We start from the raw sequence: 18,630 nt of genomic DNA on the forward strand, positions 1-18,630 counted from the left end.
TTGAAGCTAATCACGAAATAAAAAATATAAAAAATATGTTACTAAAATCTCAAATTAAACATAAAAATTAAATTAAGAATTAATACCTATACAATAGTGAATTTCCAAGAATTCTTTGATAATTCTTAAAATAATCACCTCATAACATTTCATTCAATTTGTACAACTTAGGGGATTCCTAATCAGAAATGTCAGTGTGGACACATGTTATTCGCGTAAATACCAAAAATAAAAGTTAAATGATAACTTTTACTGTTTAACTATTAAAGTTAAATTTAGTAGTTAAATCAGTAATAGGTCTTTATAAAAACATCTATAATACTAATTACATTATAATAGCCATAATATTTGTAACTATAACTAATGATTAATGAATCAATTACGAAAGCATTTTTAACATATTAACTTTATAATATATAGTATTGTCAGCAAATAATTATATATAAAATTGGAAGAAAACGTTTACTCATTATTGGTTTCCAATATAGGCAGATCAAGTTAAAATAAAAATATATATAACCTATTTCTACTAAAATACAAACGGCAACACTGTAGGTTATTATTGAGGATTCCCCTGAATAGTAGAAAAATCATTAATCGCTGATTAGAGGTTAAGAATGAACAAATTCTACAAAATAATCAAGGACGGTATTTCTTTTGCTGTTGTATGAAATGTTAGTGTCTTTATGATTTTCAAATTATGAAACAAATATCAAATATTGTTTAGGCCCAGACATTCTGACGTCTATTGCGTTGGCTGGTTGTTTTTATATCCTGTTTTACTTGTATATTAAAATAACTGTGTTTGTTATTTGTAAATTAGAAGTAATTTAACGTCAGCTGATGGGTTAATGGCATTCCTATGTAATTATTATTTTTTGACTCGATATAAGTAACGAAATCGACTTATTATAAGTAGTTTTGATGTAATCTGTCATCTTTTTAGTACATTGTATTTTATTAATTAAAAAAAAGATACTTCAGTATACATGTATATTATGGTATAGTATAAAATTATGACGATTTACTTCTCACACATTATTATCGCTATCTGAAGGTTTGAAGAGTAATGACAGCTGTCATAATTCCTCCTTAGTTGATAATGTTGATACTGTCCTCAGAGATGTCGAAAATCAATTTTAATATTGTGCATATTAATGCACAGAGCATTCTTGCATACTAGCTATTGGTCGTTACTAATCTGATTTGTTATCTTAATTTTAAAATAAATACTTCACGCCATTTTAGTCTTTGAATCCTGATTTAAGCCATATCTTCGTTCTACGTCTTATTCTTTTTAATGGTCTTTCGGGTCGAAGTATCCGTGGTGTAGCAATCTATTGGAGTTCAAATACTCCTTTTTACATTATTAATTTCTTAAATTCCTTCGGTAGCGGTGGTGAGGACATTTTTATTAAACTATTTCTCTTGCATATGCAGGTAGTTCTAGCGATAATTTATAAGCTAAATATAGACGGTTAAGTTTAAATACGTTTACACCAGCATAGTTATGAGACTTCAATAAGTGTGTAAAGAATAAACGCTGGCTTAATATAATGGATAAAACCTTGTTTCTGCTACTTTTTTTTAAACGCACTCATCCAGTAATCGACTTACCATCTTTCTCTTAATCGGATTACGTCGAAAACCGTGAACATTTTTTCGTATTGTTTTTGTTATTACAATTCTCCACTACCTCGTACAAAATCAAGCCCAAAGGATGAAATCGAGAATTATTCTACCGCGTAATTCTGGTGAGCATGATTTGCTACGCTGCAAAAACTATAGTCATGACTATTGGTTTACCACTGAAGATGTTCGGAGTGGAGGTCAATTAGTTGTTTTACTAAATCATGCTTATATAAAATTTACTACTCACGCACCTGGTCTGCCTACACGCGTAAGGTGTTAGCACAAACCCTGCTCGTCTCGATGTAGCAACACAGGAACTCAAGTATAAAATAAAGGACAACGTGAATCTAATCTAAGTCGCACATCGCTGCAATAAAATGAAAAAAGACTGGGAAGGTCAGGAATTTTTTATTTTCTTCAAACTTCTACTAATCCTCATTTATTCCTATGGAATATGTGAAACCTTCTTAGTTATGGTAACATTAGAAAAAAAAAACTACGAGTCTCCATTTTTATTTTCTTACATATAATAAAAACCCGTCGCAGGTGTTCTGTAACCGTTCTCAGACACGGTTCTCAGACAATAAAACCAAAGTCCACATTTGATTGTTTAATACACACGTCTCGGATATCGTTGCATAAAAAGCACATCTGGTCTTATATAAGTTTATTGCATTTAGAAAAAAATATTCCAACCGCATGTACATACAAATGTTTAAAGCCTTATTTAAAATCGCACATAGTTCCCGCCGCCTCTCTACTATACTATATCCTTAGTGTAAGTTGTCCAATATGAACAACTCAATACTTGTATACACTTACTATACTAAATTCCTGTATAGTGTGTAGGAACTCAGTGGCGCAAGTGCGCTCCCTGAATATGCATAACCAGAATAAGTACACGCCCTGAACACGAGTCAGGGTATCCTTACTGAGACTCAGAAGAGTGAGTGGTTGTCTCAGTGTATCTCAGGTGATCCCTTCTGAGATACAGAATCGTAAGTGAGGCTCTGAAAAGGCCTCAAGTGATTTTTAGTGAAACCGAGTATAGTAGAGGCGATCTGAGTATGTCTGGGGTGATCTTTACTGAGACTCGATAGAGTAAGTGACGCTCTGAGTATGTCTCGGGCGTCTCAGTAGAGAAAGTGCGAGGCCGGTGCGTGCTCCTTGGTCGCCCGGGTCCTCCTCTCGAGCCTCGCCCGCGACACGTACGGCGCCGACTGCTTCAGGTGGACCGTCCTCACGTGCAGCTTGCGACTGTTGGACTGAGCGAACGCCTTCCCGCACACCTGGCACACGTACGGCTTCTCACCGCTGTGACTCTGGAAATAAATATCACATTATTATCAATATTATTAGGCGGGAGTGAGAGGTGAGATGTGCGAGCGAGAGGGGAAAACATGATGGACGAATTGAAGCAGTGAGCGTTGCGTTAAACGTTTAGCACTCCTGGGAGGGGGGATAACGAGAAGTTATTTAGTTTTCTATGGTTCTCTTTCAATATCCCAGACTACACACACACATAAATGATCATACGCATTATATTAGCTACATTTATCCTCACATTACTGTTCATTCTGAGACGTATTATATGAATTGCTTTATCAATAAAATCTATAATATTGTTGAATTTCACTTCTTCGTTCGTTGTTAACTATATCCGTACCCGGAAGTGCCTGTCCAGAGCGCTCTTGCATTTGAAGGCTTTGTCGCACAACGCGCAAGGGTAGGGTCGCTCGTCGGAGTGTGTGCGTTGGTGCATCTGCAGATTGTTCCTGTTGTGGAACGCCTTCGGACATTGGCTGCACTTGTACGAGCGCTCCGACGAGTGAGTCCGCTTGTGATAGTTCAGGAAGGCGTTGCTCTGTAACAGGGACGTTATGGAGCAGATAGAAAAATAGTAGCTGACTAGTGCTCGTTACATGTACATGTAGACGCGACTCACCCGGAAGCTCTTCCCGCACACGTCACAGACAAAGTCCTTCTGCGTGGGATACGTTTTGTCGGGATGCACTCGCCTGAAGTGTGACCAGTACTCGCGGGCGCTGCGGATCACCTCCGCACACTGCGTGTTTATATATAACGGAGTTAAAATTAAAAACGCAATTAGTCAGACTCAACGCGGACAGGTTCCAGTGCTACATTCATGTAACTTAATCTATTGTACCATGTGCGGAGAAATGTATATGTAGGACTGGATACTTTGTGAATACTTTGACGGTGATAAAGCGTTATAAAAGCGTGTGTGTGTGTGTGTGTGTGGGTGTCGTACATGTTCGCAGGTGGCGGGCCAGGTGTGGTCGGCGGGTCTCTTGCCGTAGTTCCTGGGCCGCCGCCGCGCGTGCTTGTGTCTGTGGTGTACTCGGAGCGCCTCCGCGTCAGGGAACGTCTCGCCGCATTCACGACAGCCGTTACTATGTAACATTAAAACAGCTTTAATTATAATAAAAAAAATTTATACAAAAAAATAACAAAAATAACCCACGTGTATTAATGCTCCGACTAGTAAGTAATCTGACAGTAATAATTCTATACTCGTGTAATAAAAGTTCAAGACTTTTATTTAGAAATAAATTCTGATTTTAAAAAATTGTATAGCAAATAAACAATATATATATTTATATTCTTTTCTAACGAGAATATATATATATATTTAGGGAACACACATTTAATTTGAACCGAATCTTAAAATTCCCGAACGTACCCGAAGTGACGTTAAAGCGATAACATCTGGTTTGCTCACTTTTACGCGGGAAAGTATTTTGTCGACGTGACTTGTGTCTTTGTAAATTGAATTTAACTTATTGAAGGTGTTTTTATCTAAGACAATAACGAGTTTTTTCTAGTTAAAAGTACTGGCTTTATAAGACAACTTTATCTTTTTAATAATTTTGTTAGAAACTTAAATATTTCTTTTCTACACGAGAATATATACATATATACATATTCCTGTATACTCAGTACCCGAAGTCGGTGCTCTGCGTGTGTTTGACCGACGTCACCATATGCCTCTTGTACGCCTCCAGGGTAATGAACTTCACGTCACACTGTCCGCAGTACGGCGAGTCTTTGCTATCCTCGCCAACACCATCCTGCTCCTGTAACATACATTAAACCTTATTAGAACATTGTTAGTTAATGTGAAATTTCTTACGCGACTTCCGATTAGGTTGCGTTAAACGTTTAACGCTGCTGAGGGGAGGTGGAGATAAGAAAAGAGAGCGAGAGGGAATGACTGGCGCTCGAACACATGAGGGCAATCAATTGTGACTTGTAAGTAATGTTAATAAAGTTTGTATCAAACAAACACTAAAAATTACTTAAAAATCAATTTCCGCCGCTTCCTGTTCTCACTTCATCCGCGCGGAGGGAGTCCACGCACTATTATTTTATATATACGGTAGTTGTTAATTATAATTTTTATATCTGATCTTGTTTGTTCAACGACGTAATTTACTTTGAGTTTGGAGTTATATTTAATGAGAAACGTATTTTATGCGCTCCAAATAAATATATTAACCAGCCGCTGGCGCCATCTGTTGTTCATGTTAAGTAACTACATAAAGAATACCACGGTTATACTGTTTTGAAGTGAAATAAAGCACATATATATAATGTGTATATGTTTTAGAGAAGTGCGTGTGTGTGCGCGCGTGTGTGTGTGCGCGTGTGTGTGCGCGCGTGTGTGTGTGCGTGTGTTACTAACCAGCAGATCCTTGTGCATCATAGTCCTGTGCATGTTAAGTCCCAGCCGCGACACGAAGGAATACCCGCACGCTCCGCAGATGTGTTCAGAGGGATGCTTCATGCGGACGTGGCTCAGATACGACGTCCACTTACTGACAACAATTAATATGAGATAAAAAACATGAAAAACTCACAGATAATATATTATAACTGAACGAGTCAAGCTACATACTTTGATTAATTTTTTTTTAGACTTCAACTAAAAACCTCTTTTAAACATACATTAGGTTAGTGATTTTTTTTGAAGTCATGCTAAATTTAACTCACGAGAAAATTTCTTCACAGTGCTGGCACTTGTATGTCACGCCCTTGTGCCACTGTTGATGCTGTTTTGCTTGAGTTCTGTAAACGATACCTCCGTGAGACAATACTAATGTATTATATAAAAATATGAATAAAATTTGTTTTTATTTCAGCACTGGCATAGAAAATGTATTAAGCTCATTATATATATACATACATACACATTTATATATATATATATATATATATATATATATATATATATATGTTACAATACTAACAGACTGCGCTGTAACAGAGGCGTTTGATGCACTCTATATCATAACTGCTCTCTGTGAAAGCTATACGAATATTTATTGCTAGAGATTTTTTTTTTACTATTTGCAACCTCTCATTTTTTTTTAATTTTTATAGCAATTTATATAGATACTATTCACTTGCTAAAAAATGACAGGAGTCCTTCAGGTGTCAATATTCGTACCACTGCTGTTTAAGCTCTACGAGTGACAAATGTACGTGACAGAATACAGATAACAAACAACGTTCTCGAACACAGAACACTCCATTTATTAGTACGCAGGTGAGTAAGTAGTTAGCAACGATTTTCATTATTAAAATATAGTTAGCGACAAAATGATAACAGCTATCAATGATCTTAGTAATCCTAACAAGCAGAGCAAACTCGTCACCCCCTCTATATAACGACTCCGGCGCGCTAACCGCTACAGATCCACATGCAGTGATACGTACGGATAATATACTAATAATAATTTAAATAATTTTATATGATAATTAAGAAAAATACAAAAAAAATGCTTAAGAATTTCAAGCAGGTAAAGTAACAAAAATAGTATATATATACACTATTTTAATAGCTTATATATAACAATGTACTTTAATAGCCTCACGTGTTTTTCGACACGTAGGAACACGATTTACACGAGAACCTCTTGCCGTGGTTCCCGGCGTGTTTCTTCAAAATCCTCAAAGTTTTGAATCTCATCTTGCATATGCTACACTCCAGATCGCCGGCGCTCTGAAACGAAGCAGTTCACTCATTAACAAAAGTTAAATTCCACTGATCATTGGTAGAGACCTTGACTCGGTGTCGTCTCAGAGAAAATCTTAGTTAATCAGATTAATAATTTCAAAACTCACTTAACCGTTATAAACATACAGAATATACAAAAAGTATTACAATAAAATAAGTCAAATTTTTGTATACGATCATTCAACCCGGGTAGACCCACTGACCGGTTCGTGTTTAGCGACGTGGTGTTTCCAGGCGTGAGTGTCGACGAATCCTTTGTAGCACAGATTACATTTGTACACAGAGTTCATATAGTTGAGAGACTGCTGGCGCTGGATCACCTCCTCCCTCTGTTCCTCCTCCTGATGAAAGATGATTCGCTGTTACAAGTGGCGCCATCTGTGCCGTACTAATACTAGTGTAATATTCTATGATCCTTCATGACTGATTATAATGATTTATAACACTAACCAGTGTAATTCTGTAATGGCAACATTTAAGTATTGGCTTCTATTTGAAAACTATGAATACTGGCTTCAGCCATTTTGTAAGACGTTACTGGAAGTAACGCTGAACATAAACAATCAAGACTGAATTTGTACCTCGAAAACTAGTTCTAACAAAAAAAAAACTGTTATAATATAGTTTTTCAAAAATAAATACTATTTTATACGTACATTGGCACTGAAGATGGTGGGAACGATAGAATCCTAAACTTACAACTGAATTGACTAACAAATTTTTTACACTAACCAGCTTAAATTCAATTGCAATACTACAAATACATCGTAACAAGAAAAATCTTCTTCAAAAACATTGTACTCAAAGCAGACACAATGTCTTGTGTGTATACACAGACAATTGTAATGTTATATATATATATCTGGTAACTTAAGTATTAAGAGAAATAAACACACATACGGTGAGTGTTATTATATTGCAATAGTCTTCTACATCGAGCCCATCGTTGTCCAACAGCGCTATGTGTTGACTATGTTTACTTCTCTTAATGATCTTCTTCCTAACCTCCCCCTTCTTAGGCCTTCCCCTCTTCTTCTTAGTCATAATACCACATAATTCATGCAGAACTGTATTAGCGTTTGCCTGTAAATGTTATATAAAAAAAATTAAATACACTGAAAAAAAATTATATATATATACATATATATATTTTTTTATTATACTTCAGCATCCGCTTCTATTTCTATTTTATCATCTGTTTTACTTCTAATTCTGTTCTTTCCGTCTTCTTTCTTTTCTTTATGAACGGACAATGGTTCGTCATCGTCACTTGATATTCCGTTATAGTCATAAAATTCTTCTTCTTGCTTAATATCTTCGATAATATTAAACGAGATCCTCTCTTGATGTGTCACTTCTTGCTTAAACCTCTCATTGTCATTTTCCCTCATACCCCTCTCCACATTATATATTCTACTTTGATATATTTCCGTTGGTTCTATTTTCATTCCGCCATCCTCTTCGTTAGTGTCGATGACTATGTTGTATAATTTTATATTTTCTAAATAGGCAGAACTTTGATTTTGTTTATGTAAATGTATAATGCCGTCTCTGGAAATCTGTAGTAAGACATATTATTATTTAAAGATATGTTAAATTCATTTTTTCATCCCGTTTGCATTATAACATTTGGATATTATATTTTGATATTATTTAATTGTTACAAACAATTTATAAGACCAATCAGTACTATATATTTATATCAGTTTTATTTAAGTGAAGTATTCTACTTAAAACATACCTTTCCAAAGGAGTTCAGTAAACCATAGAGTTCTGTTTGTCCTTTTAGACATTTCTCTCTGAAGAAATGAAATTTTCTCAGCATCGGTGCACACATATAACATGCATATCCCCTTAGTTGTACCATCTTCAATACCTTAGTGAATTTAATTTGTAAATATTTTTAATTTATACAGATAAAACATAAGAAAATAACATTTATTTGAATATTTTCCTTGGTTATGAATAAATAATATGATACCTTAAACCTTTAAGTATCGGTTAGTCAATTATACTATAATTATACGTTACTATTAAAATCTTTGTGACATATTATTTCAGATATATTATGAACACAAAATAAAAGTTTTTTTAAAAGTCTATTCAAGTTCAATAGTCACGATTTAAGCGAATTTAGAGTTTACTGACTAAAAATACGTTTTATAATTCAGCTATTAAACATTTACCAACACTTACGTTGCCACCAATAACATTTTCATAATAAACATCAAGGGGGTGCGAACAAAGATCGTGCATTTTAACATCCATCACAAGGCATATTCTGCACACTTTAAGTTCTTCCATTGTTAATAGTTTATTTACATTAGGAACTCGATAACAGGATTCAAAAAACTTACAATTTCGCGGTCAATAAACATACCGTGATGCGATAGAGCTAGAAAATATTAGAACTTCTACACATATAAGACACGCTAAAACATCACTCAAAGTATATGTAATACACTGTTTGAAATAATATTTTAAATTATAAAAAAATAATATTATGACGCAAACTTATACAATACTAAAAATAAATTAAATTCGAGCTGTAAATGCTATAAGAATGTCTAATTGAGCAAGACGCCACAAACAGCCATTTTTGTTGACAGTTGTTCATCGTTAACGTTTCGTTACCTCGGAAACTCTTTTTTGTAGTTTTTCTTAAACAACAATATTAAATAAATTCAATATCATTAAAATTCTAATATGCCTTCAATGTTTTTAAAAACTTTTTCTAAAATTTGTCATAAAATGAAGAATGGTGGTTGTGCGTACTCTTTCAATATCTCTTAAGTTATAAATATTTAGAAATAATTTTTAAAAACTTTTGAGATTTTTTTAATATATTTTGAGGGCAATTGAAGGAACCACCTTACTCTTTTTTTCGTTATTTAGAGTTAAACAGTAGCAATATGAGTATTAAATGACCCGGGGATCTTTACTCGGAAATGATTTATTACGTTATGACATTCAGTCGTTACTTTAATTAGGGGAAACTTATTTCATCGCACCATTTTTTTTCGACCGCCTATTGCATGTCGAAATATGGTGCTTCCAATGATTTGTATTTGTATTGTGTAGCATTTATATTCACACTTGCTCTTGATTTGTTATTTAAATAAATATTATTCGTACTCAGTTTTAACATGGTTCTACCATTAAAATCTTTGTATTTATTATGAATTTAGAACTCTTAAACTCATACTGGACTTAATACGATATCTAATTTTATGTCTTGTTTACAATTTACTTCTCCTTATGCTATTCTCAAAATATCATGTGAAGATAAAAACAACAATATATAATAATATACCGAAATCTAGACATAATATTCGGGAATAATATTAACATTATATAAGTGTGACTGTGAAAAAAATATAATTAATCTAAGCATTTGCTGATCTATTTTCCTTGGCTTTCCGAACGAAATACTACTCTGTCAAGATCATAGGGGTACTAACCAACGAAACTGTGATTACACCGGGTCTACGACTGATAAACGACGGACCCGATTTCTTTGAATTCAAAAGTCGTAGTGAAATTTTTTTTTAAGTATACTATGATCAAATGAAAGCAAGCTTTGTCGGATACTAAGACTTTCTTTATTACTTTACAACTACATATATATGAAAATTGTAATCTCGACGTTTCGATTCTATATCAGCAACCGTGATCACGGGCAGACGAGATAATAATCTCATGTAGTCATAAAATAAAAACGCGTAGGGTCCGGAAAAACTTATTTCTATTTAAATGTGTACACTTAAAATCTTAGGTAGTAGATATCACTATACTGTGACTAATCAAATATATATTTTTTTCATATATATTTCGAAATATTATAAAAAAACTTCTTATTAATATATTAGTATATTGACTATCCTTACATAGTTATAATCCCTGTTTTAAGATAATTCGAGGAAAATAATGCAGACATTAAATCGTCTTCCAATTCCTGCTAGTGTTTTCCTGTTTTTGGTATTATGTGATCTGGTTTTTCAGCATTATCGCTTTTTTCCGGACTAGAAGATGCTCAGTAAAAAACTGTTGCGTAATAATCATTTTAGTTCAGTACTTTTAATATTAGCGCAGATTGTTTAAAGCATTTTTATTAGGCCAGTTGGACCACTGGAGTTCAGAAATTTTAAACATTTACATTTATGTGGTTTCATAGTTATGAAGATAAAATGTAGTTTTTAAGTGACCTATTAATGACATAATACATACATAATATTTAACATTGTAAACTGTGGTGCATTTTATTAAACTGTTGTTTAACTATACACTATAAGGTGTTGAGATTTATGAATGAAAAACTGTTTACGCTTCGTTTATAGTGTGATGCAAACTTGTGCTAAGCGTAAAGATCTCAAGCAAATTGTTCTTTCGATTTTTCTACGTTTTAAGTAGGATACGTAACAACGAATAGTTAAATTTAAATTTATTTAAATACACATTGTTTTTATTTCAACTTCCAACATTTTATCACAATGCGTCACTACGTTTATGAATATAATGACGTCACTGCCTTTCATCTACATTCAATGTTGTAAAATTCCATATTCAAAAATTAATTTGGTTTTTTAATAAACAACTTTTAGAAATTTTTTTTTTTTTTTTAAAGATTGGAATTTTAACCAATGTTGATAATGATATTCATAGAAAAAAATAAAATATGCGATCAAAAATAGTTTCAATTTTTAAAAATTTTAAATATCAGATTGGATCCTTCTTCACACAGAAAGCATTTATGTTTTCTTTAGATTTATCCAATATTATTATATAAGATACAATACATATGTAAGATAAAACAGTTTTAATTCCCATATTCTATATATGAATTAAAATTCTTATTAGCACATAGGTTTGAAAAAAAAAAATTAAAAGTATTAGGTTTTTGTTAACTAGTTTAATCACTAATATAATCTTACATTAATTTATATAAATAGTAGAAGTTAAAGAATTATCTCAGATATCTCAGTATATGTATTACAAGAAATTGATATATACCTGTATAAAGGTGGACGTGAGAATTTAACGCGTGCTAGATAGGGGCCCCTTAAACCTAGACCTGGGTCGCAAGTCCCAAGCACTGTTGAAGCTGCTCTCCCTGCAACGATGGATCCGGCATCCGCACGGTGCATCCATGGAATGATAAGAACTTTACGTCTGTGTGTTACGATGTGACTATAGAAAAATAAAAATGCTATCATATTTGCGCAGTCACATATATTGATTTAAACAAGTCATAATATGTACATTACAAGATTACTTCAAATAATAGAGGTACGTAAAATATAAAAGCTGTCTTTTAATATTTAATTACTAAACAATTAAACTATCGAATGTATTTTATAGAGAAGATTAACGTTGATATAGTATCAAGTTAACTGTACGGTGAAAAACTTTTGTTATCACACCCCGCCGCAACGGTTTGCCGTTAGTTTAACTGCGAATAAGTTTATAACAGTAAAAATTACATTACATACACGTTAACAGATGGAAAATAAAAAAATTCGTTTGGATGGAGAAAACCATAAAAAGAGGATTTTTCGTAACTTACAATGACTTCAAATCTGTTTTAAAATGTCTTCTGAGGCATGAAGTATACATTTTCAATATAAAATGGTTGAAGATCACAGAAGAATTTAAAATGAAACAAATATTCTGCTTCTCTAATAAATATTATAGAAAAAAAAAACATAAAGATAAAAAATATTTTTAAAATTAATATCACAAGATAACTATTAACACGAAAACATTTAATTATAATAGTATATTGTGTAACTTCTATTCTTACTTACAGTGCGCTAGTGTTGTGTCTGAAAAGACACACAAGCAATGAACGAAAAAAAAAATACAAAATTATAGTTATATAACTAGTTTAGTAATGTTTTTTTTATATAATTTTCTCCGGTTCATTACGCTATTATAAAATTTATCTGTTTCACGTAATCCTAACCTTTCATTATTAATAAAAATATATTTTTATTTAAATATGTGGCATTTAATATTTGTGGTACGAATTAAACAATGCCTATGTAATGACATTTTGAGAAGATGGCTAAAGATTCATCCAGAAATATATTTTGTATGAAGATAAGTTTATATTGCTTAGAGACAAATAAGGGTTTTTTCAGAATTTCAGACCGTACCTACAATTTGAATGTACCTTTTAAGAGGTACAGTCCGTAAAAACGGATCAGCGAAAGCTTTAAATAAATAAAAATTCTCACCAATAACCTGACTTCTATTAAAATACGGCTTATCTTTTGCGGTGAAATGTACTGAGTATTGGTCATGACTACTATGAAGTGCCCTGAGTCCTGAGTGCACAGTTATACGAACACTCCAAACTCACTTCAAACCGTCACTTAGTACTCTAACTTCTTTATTTGCACTCCTCGACCCACTTTAATGGCGAAGACTAGAATAGAATAGAGTAACAAACAGCAACTAAGACATAACAGTACTGACTCTCCAGTAACAAGTAGAAATCCTTTTGCAAATGAGCAAGAAAGTGATGCTAGGAATCAATATACGAGAGAAAGCTGTTCTTTTCCTTCTACATAACTACACACTACCAGGGACTCGAAAGTCTTTACTGGAGAGAGATTATATTTGCTTAATGTACGTAATTTATTGTATTTTTGAATAATATCCCAAAACTATTGTCCCAATCACTTCTCCGCTATCCCTACTGATATTATACATACGAAAGTTTGTGGGGTTGGATGTGTTTGTGTTAGAAACTTTACGGCAAAACTACTGAAAATATTTTGATAAAGCTAAGACATGGGATTGAAATAAACACAGGAAATTGGAAAACTACATAACATTTGTATTTCATAAGACGTCACGTGATACAGACTATAGAGGTCGCTACCGTTTAGTTACAATACTTAGCTATTTGAAACACCCATTATTCGTTTCTCTTTGAATCATATTTTGAACTCCAAGTGAAGGAAAATACGGACAAAAGCTAGGATTCTTAACACACAACAATATGTTTTGGATAAAATAAATACGTATATATTCGTAAATCAATATAAAAAGCGGTATTATTGCTAAAAATTATTCTTTTATTATCAGTGTATTCTGACTTTTGTTTTAGAGGTGAGAGTTAGATTTACTTGAAGTATGTTACGCCTGCAAGATCTTTTGCGTATATTAACCGTTACTAACGTAAATCTATGTAAAGAAGATCTTACCTCTATAAGCTAAACTAGATGCAGGCGTCACAGAGGTGTTGAAGTTGTAGCTCGGGCTCACGCTATCGGCTGCTTCGTCAGCTTTATTCAGAAAAAAAAATTCTCAATGCGTTCCAAATAACTCTCCCAGATCAGGGTAATTTAGTAAGATGGGGTAAATGTACCCAAAAAACTTGCTTTACCTGCGGGATGGCAGGTGGAGCATTTGCTGGTGGGATGTATGGTACTCCTGGATAGCGGTCAATACTCGCGTCGTCACTATAGGGTTCTGGAAATCATACGTAGTGGTTAGACTTTCAGAAGCCAGAGCGCAACAGGAAATAACCACAAACAAGAGATCAATAGGTTTTGTGAGGGAAGGCACTAGGGCTAAAAAATCAAACTTTAAGCCTTACTCTATCCCTAAAGCGTCTTCGGATTGGACTTTAATGAGGAACAATTCAAAATCCCAGAGGATATTTGTGCGTCGGCCTCTAGACCAAACATTTTTATATATTCGCGAATTTTAAAGCGTCTTGTGTTGATAGACCTTAGGGTTCCTTGTGAAACCAACATCCCCAAAGACCATGCCATCAAGATCAATAAGTATTACGAGTTCACTAAAGAACTCACTAGAAATAGGTTCGTCGTAGATTACGCGGTAGAAGTGGTGGCGAGAGGTATAACAGCTAAATCTCTCTACAACCTACTAAAAGACTTGGGCCTGTTCTTAACTAACATCAATTCATTCTGGGAACAGCCCTAGTAAGTCCTCTTCAAATTTAGGTAGGAAGAAGGAGGAGCTTGGAAGGTGGAGGTGAGCTTTTAACTCGCATTAGGTATGGGCCCTTAAAACTATACCTGGGTCGCAAGTCCCAGCCCCTATTGAACCGCCTCGCCCTCGTGATGGACCCGGTACTATTGAAAATTATTTATTTTCAGAACACCACTGCTGTACATCATATATGATTACTTGTTACAAGAACCACTAATGATGGCTATAAATTGTTGTATAAATTCCTCCCTCTCATTATCATTTACAAGACATAAGTAATAATCATTTTTTTGGTTCAATTTCTCATGATCCTTGATTTATCATCATCCGCCTATTGGTGCCCACTGCTGAGTAAAGCCTTTTTTCACATTAGGTTAGAGCATTAATCACCACGCTCGCTGAAGGTGGATTGACGATTTCAAAATTATAACTTGAAATTATAAGTTCAGGTTTCTTCACGACGTTTTCCTTGACCGCTCGACAGTGGTGTCTAAATACACTTAGAAAATAAGTGTAACTCGGAAAAGTCACATTGGTACACGCCAGGTTAAACCCGTGGCCTCATACATGAGTGGCGATCCTTTAACCTCCAAGGCACCACGTCCTTCTCTCTTTCTGGACTTCTTGGTTATCAAGTACTTATTTTTCGTGCAATTTTTCATATTATTTTATTTTTTACCTAATTATGCTAAGGTTTTTTACTTGTGGTTCAATTATACACTCCATAAAAAAACCTCTCATCAATAATCTTATAATTTTCACCTTCACCTTCACCTATTCTTAATCTGATCACGAACCTCTTCCAAGAGTCTACTTACCAAATCGATGAATACTTTCTGCCTGCTCTTTTTTTTTATTTTAAATCCAACCGCATTTAAATCGGGCAAAGGTTACTATAATTCATGACAATTTATAGTTTTCGTTTCAAACCTAGTCCAAAAGAACAATTTAAGAAATAATAGAATTTAAATACCACACGTCTTTTAATGGTCCCTTTGTTTATGAAAATGTTATGACGGTAAGTTTTAAAGATAATTTAAATAGAATTGTTCTTGATGTGCAGTAACCTCAGTATAATTAAAGGTTAAGAGTTTGAATCAACATTATAACATTATATCTGTGTATGTTTTATTGTTACTATACAACCACTAAACCTATTTAAAATACCTATTAAAATAAAATACCGTAAAAAATTACAGAATTTAAAAAAATGCAGTCCATGTAAAATGTTAACTTTAAAGTAATATAACCTTTACTTACTCGAGTACGCAGTTAAGCACCAATTGTCTATAGATTTTTGCAAGGGAGTATATTCAACGAAAGCGCTGTTATTTTGTAAACAATATAAAGAACATTGTTGTTAACGAGAAACAAAAAACGAACGTCGAATTTTCAGAGAATTCGTTTATAACTTCAGAGAGGAACTTCTATTTGGGGAAACTAAAAAGTTTCAAACTCTGAAACTCGGAACAGCCTAACCTTGTTTACAAAATGAAATCCTCCTAGTGCGATTCCGAGAAACTTTTTTTTTATTATTCAGCCAGAATAAAAATATTATATTTAAAATTGGTAAATATTACCGGAATATACTTTAAGCTATACGATTTTACCAACGGTGAATTTGACCTCATTCGACAGAAACAGACCAGTAATTAAAATATAAATCTAGGAATTAAATAATCGACCTTTTGAATCTGTGCCGTTATCGCGCCGAAGTTGTGACCTTATAAATCAGGCAAAGTTCAACTTTGTTCAACGTTGTAATAAAAAGAAGTATTGGGAACTAAATTCAATTTTTTTTTTTTACAAATCTCATAATTACAAATATAACTGGGTAAAAAATCTACCAATGGTTTAGTAGCAAAAATTCTCTCAACATTTTTTATATTATTAAATATTATAACAAAACATTATAAATCTTACAGTGAATCAAATAAGAGTCATAATTGAATATACAAAACACAAAAGTAGTGACCCCATAGACGTCTTCTCTAAGTAAATATATGCAGCTAGCTAATGTCCTCGACTTTGTCCGCGGTGTTAGATAAAATAATGTTTTCGTATGTACAAGACGGCACACATAATTGAACACGTAGTGTTTATAAAAATCGTGGTTTCTTAATATTTTATTGACCCTAGATTAAATGAAGATACACATGTATTTTAAAAGAAAAGTGTTAAAGAAATACAACTTAAAATATTGAATTTAAATTTTCTATTATCTTTGTAGTGATGCGCACAGTGTCACACCCATATACCTATATAATTTTATTTATATGGAAATTTAAGACTTACTTTTATTTCTTACTTATGCCCTAGATTACTTTTTAATACAATATTTATTCATATTATAAAACACGACTAATATAATTATCAATTATTTCGTGCTCATTATTACAATTTTAATAATATCAATATACGATAAACAAATAAATTACCTACATATGTTTCTAAGCACTGACTGATGGATATGTTAATCAAATGTCATATGTCAGAAATCAGTTTCTTTCGTTTAAAATTTAATATTTTAGATAAAAAATTTACCCTCACTATACGGTTCAATCGGTACTAGAAAATATATAAATATGCCAAATTTTGTCTGTATCCTAAATTTATTTCGCGTTGTCGTGAGTAAACAACGCACACATATAAAGATATTTTTATATTTACAATAGGCAGTAGTGCGCTTAAACAAAGTCATTTATAAGCATAAATAGTCATTATCTCGGCGCCATGTAATAAAAAGTTAATATAAATAATAATAGCTTAATGGCTTCTGACAAAGAACTTAGAGATAACATTATTATGATTAAAAAATTAAAAAGAAATCTACAATTTACTTGAACTCGGTAAAATCAATAGTAACTAAATAAAAGTTTTTCTTATTTGACTCTTTAAACCTTTTTCCCTGACCATTAAAAAAAATGTATTTTTTTTATTTTAAAAAAGCGTCGAACTACCTTTATTATATGTAAATACAAAATAATTCTATGTTGAATGAAATATCTATAAATATTATAAATGGAACAATCTGGAAAACAATATTATTACTATACACAAGGCATTTAAAGCAAATACAATCTAGTCCATAAACGTCTGTAAAATGTTTATCCTTTTATAAAAAAAAAATATCAACAAAAAAGCAGTGAGCCTACCTAATAAATAAAATTCTTATACATTAATCCTCATTTAAGCATCGACATCATAATTTTATTGTCTTATACTTATTACTTTCTAATAAGCCTGTAGGCAAAATGGGATTTTTTTTCACATCAATGGTTAACTCAGCGATAATTTTTCTATACAGGCTAAATAGATGCAGACTTTTTTATTACAAGTTAGACAATATCATAAAAAAAATTGTTACTATATATTGAAACGGAAGTTAATAAAAATGTAAATTGGTTTAATTCAAGCTAATAACATTATCTAACACAGGATATAACGTTGTGTACTCATCATCATTGTTTATTTATATTTTAGGCAATGCTAATTTGGCTCTAAAAACAGCTACATATGTACGGTCTACTTTAATTTGAAGTAGGTTATAGTTGCTTACGTAAGTTTGTAATTGCATTATATACCTACCTACGTTCTCTGTACGTTCATAGTAAAATACCTAAACATTTGACATCTACTTTTTACTTATAACTATCTCGCTCACTCGTGTAGGGGATTATTGTTCATGGAATGCGCGCGTCGGCAAGCCTCGTGACACAGATCGTAAGGCGGACATTATAGATTCCTCCATTAAGTTTTAGCTTCTATCACAACGACATAAGGTTGGTTTTAGAAATAACTTTTTTTTAAAATAATTCTTACGTACTGTACAACTTCGACACGAGGCTAACCATAGTGACTACCTACTTTGTAAGAGTACATTCATAAATCTTATTTATTAGATATGTATGTTTTTTGTTATTTGTTAATACACATAAATAATAATTTCATATTCGATAGTTTCTATGTATGAATTTCATCCTCGGAATACT

General features: G+C 32.7%; 1 protein-coding gene across 1 annotated transcript; it reads right to left on the bottom strand.

Moving 5' to 3' along the window:
• Nucleotides 1-2,229: 2,229 nt before the first annotated feature.
• Nucleotides 2,230-9,273, bottom strand: LOC116768229 (zinc finger protein 354A-like). Its single transcript, XM_061523597.1, has 13 exons — nucleotides 8,870-9,273; nucleotides 8,415-8,549; nucleotides 7,837-8,232; nucleotides 7,574-7,756; nucleotides 6,877-7,014; nucleotides 6,531-6,658; nucleotides 5,647-5,721; nucleotides 5,339-5,471; nucleotides 4,597-4,730; nucleotides 3,905-4,046; nucleotides 3,578-3,697; nucleotides 3,299-3,496; nucleotides 2,230-2,954 (listed from the first exon to the last, which is right to left on the bottom strand). Exons 1-13 carry the CDS (start codon nucleotides 8,975-8,977, stop codon nucleotides 2,766-2,768), a joined length of 2,079 nt encoding a protein of 692 aa, XP_061379581.1. The 5' UTR covers nucleotides 8,978-9,273; the 3' UTR covers nucleotides 2,230-2,765.
• Nucleotides 9,274-18,630: the final 9,357 nt, after the last annotated feature.

This window comes from Danaus plexippus, chromosome 19 (genome assembly GCF_018135715.1).
Source record: "Danaus plexippus chromosome 19, MEX_DaPlex, whole genome shotgun sequence".
Taxonomy (NCBI): Eukaryota; Metazoa; Arthropoda; class Insecta; order Lepidoptera; family Nymphalidae; genus Danaus; species Danaus plexippus.

What these genes read in the sequence shown, in the direction of transcription:
- LOC116768229 (XM_061523597.1), bottom strand. Translation starts at nt 8,977, where the DNA reads ATGGAAGAACTTAAAGTGTGCAGAATATGCCTTGTGATGGATGTTAAA. An exon ending in GCAATATAATAACACTCACC is followed by an intron (nt 7,015 to 7,573) that starts GTATGTGTGTTT and finishes ATCTTTCATCAG; the next exon opens with GAGGAGGAACAGAGGGAGGA. An exon ending in CTCTGGACAGGCACTTCCGG is followed by an intron (nt 2,955 to 3,298) that starts GTACGGATATAG and finishes ATTTATTTCCAG; the next exon opens with AGTCACAGCGGTGAGAAGCC.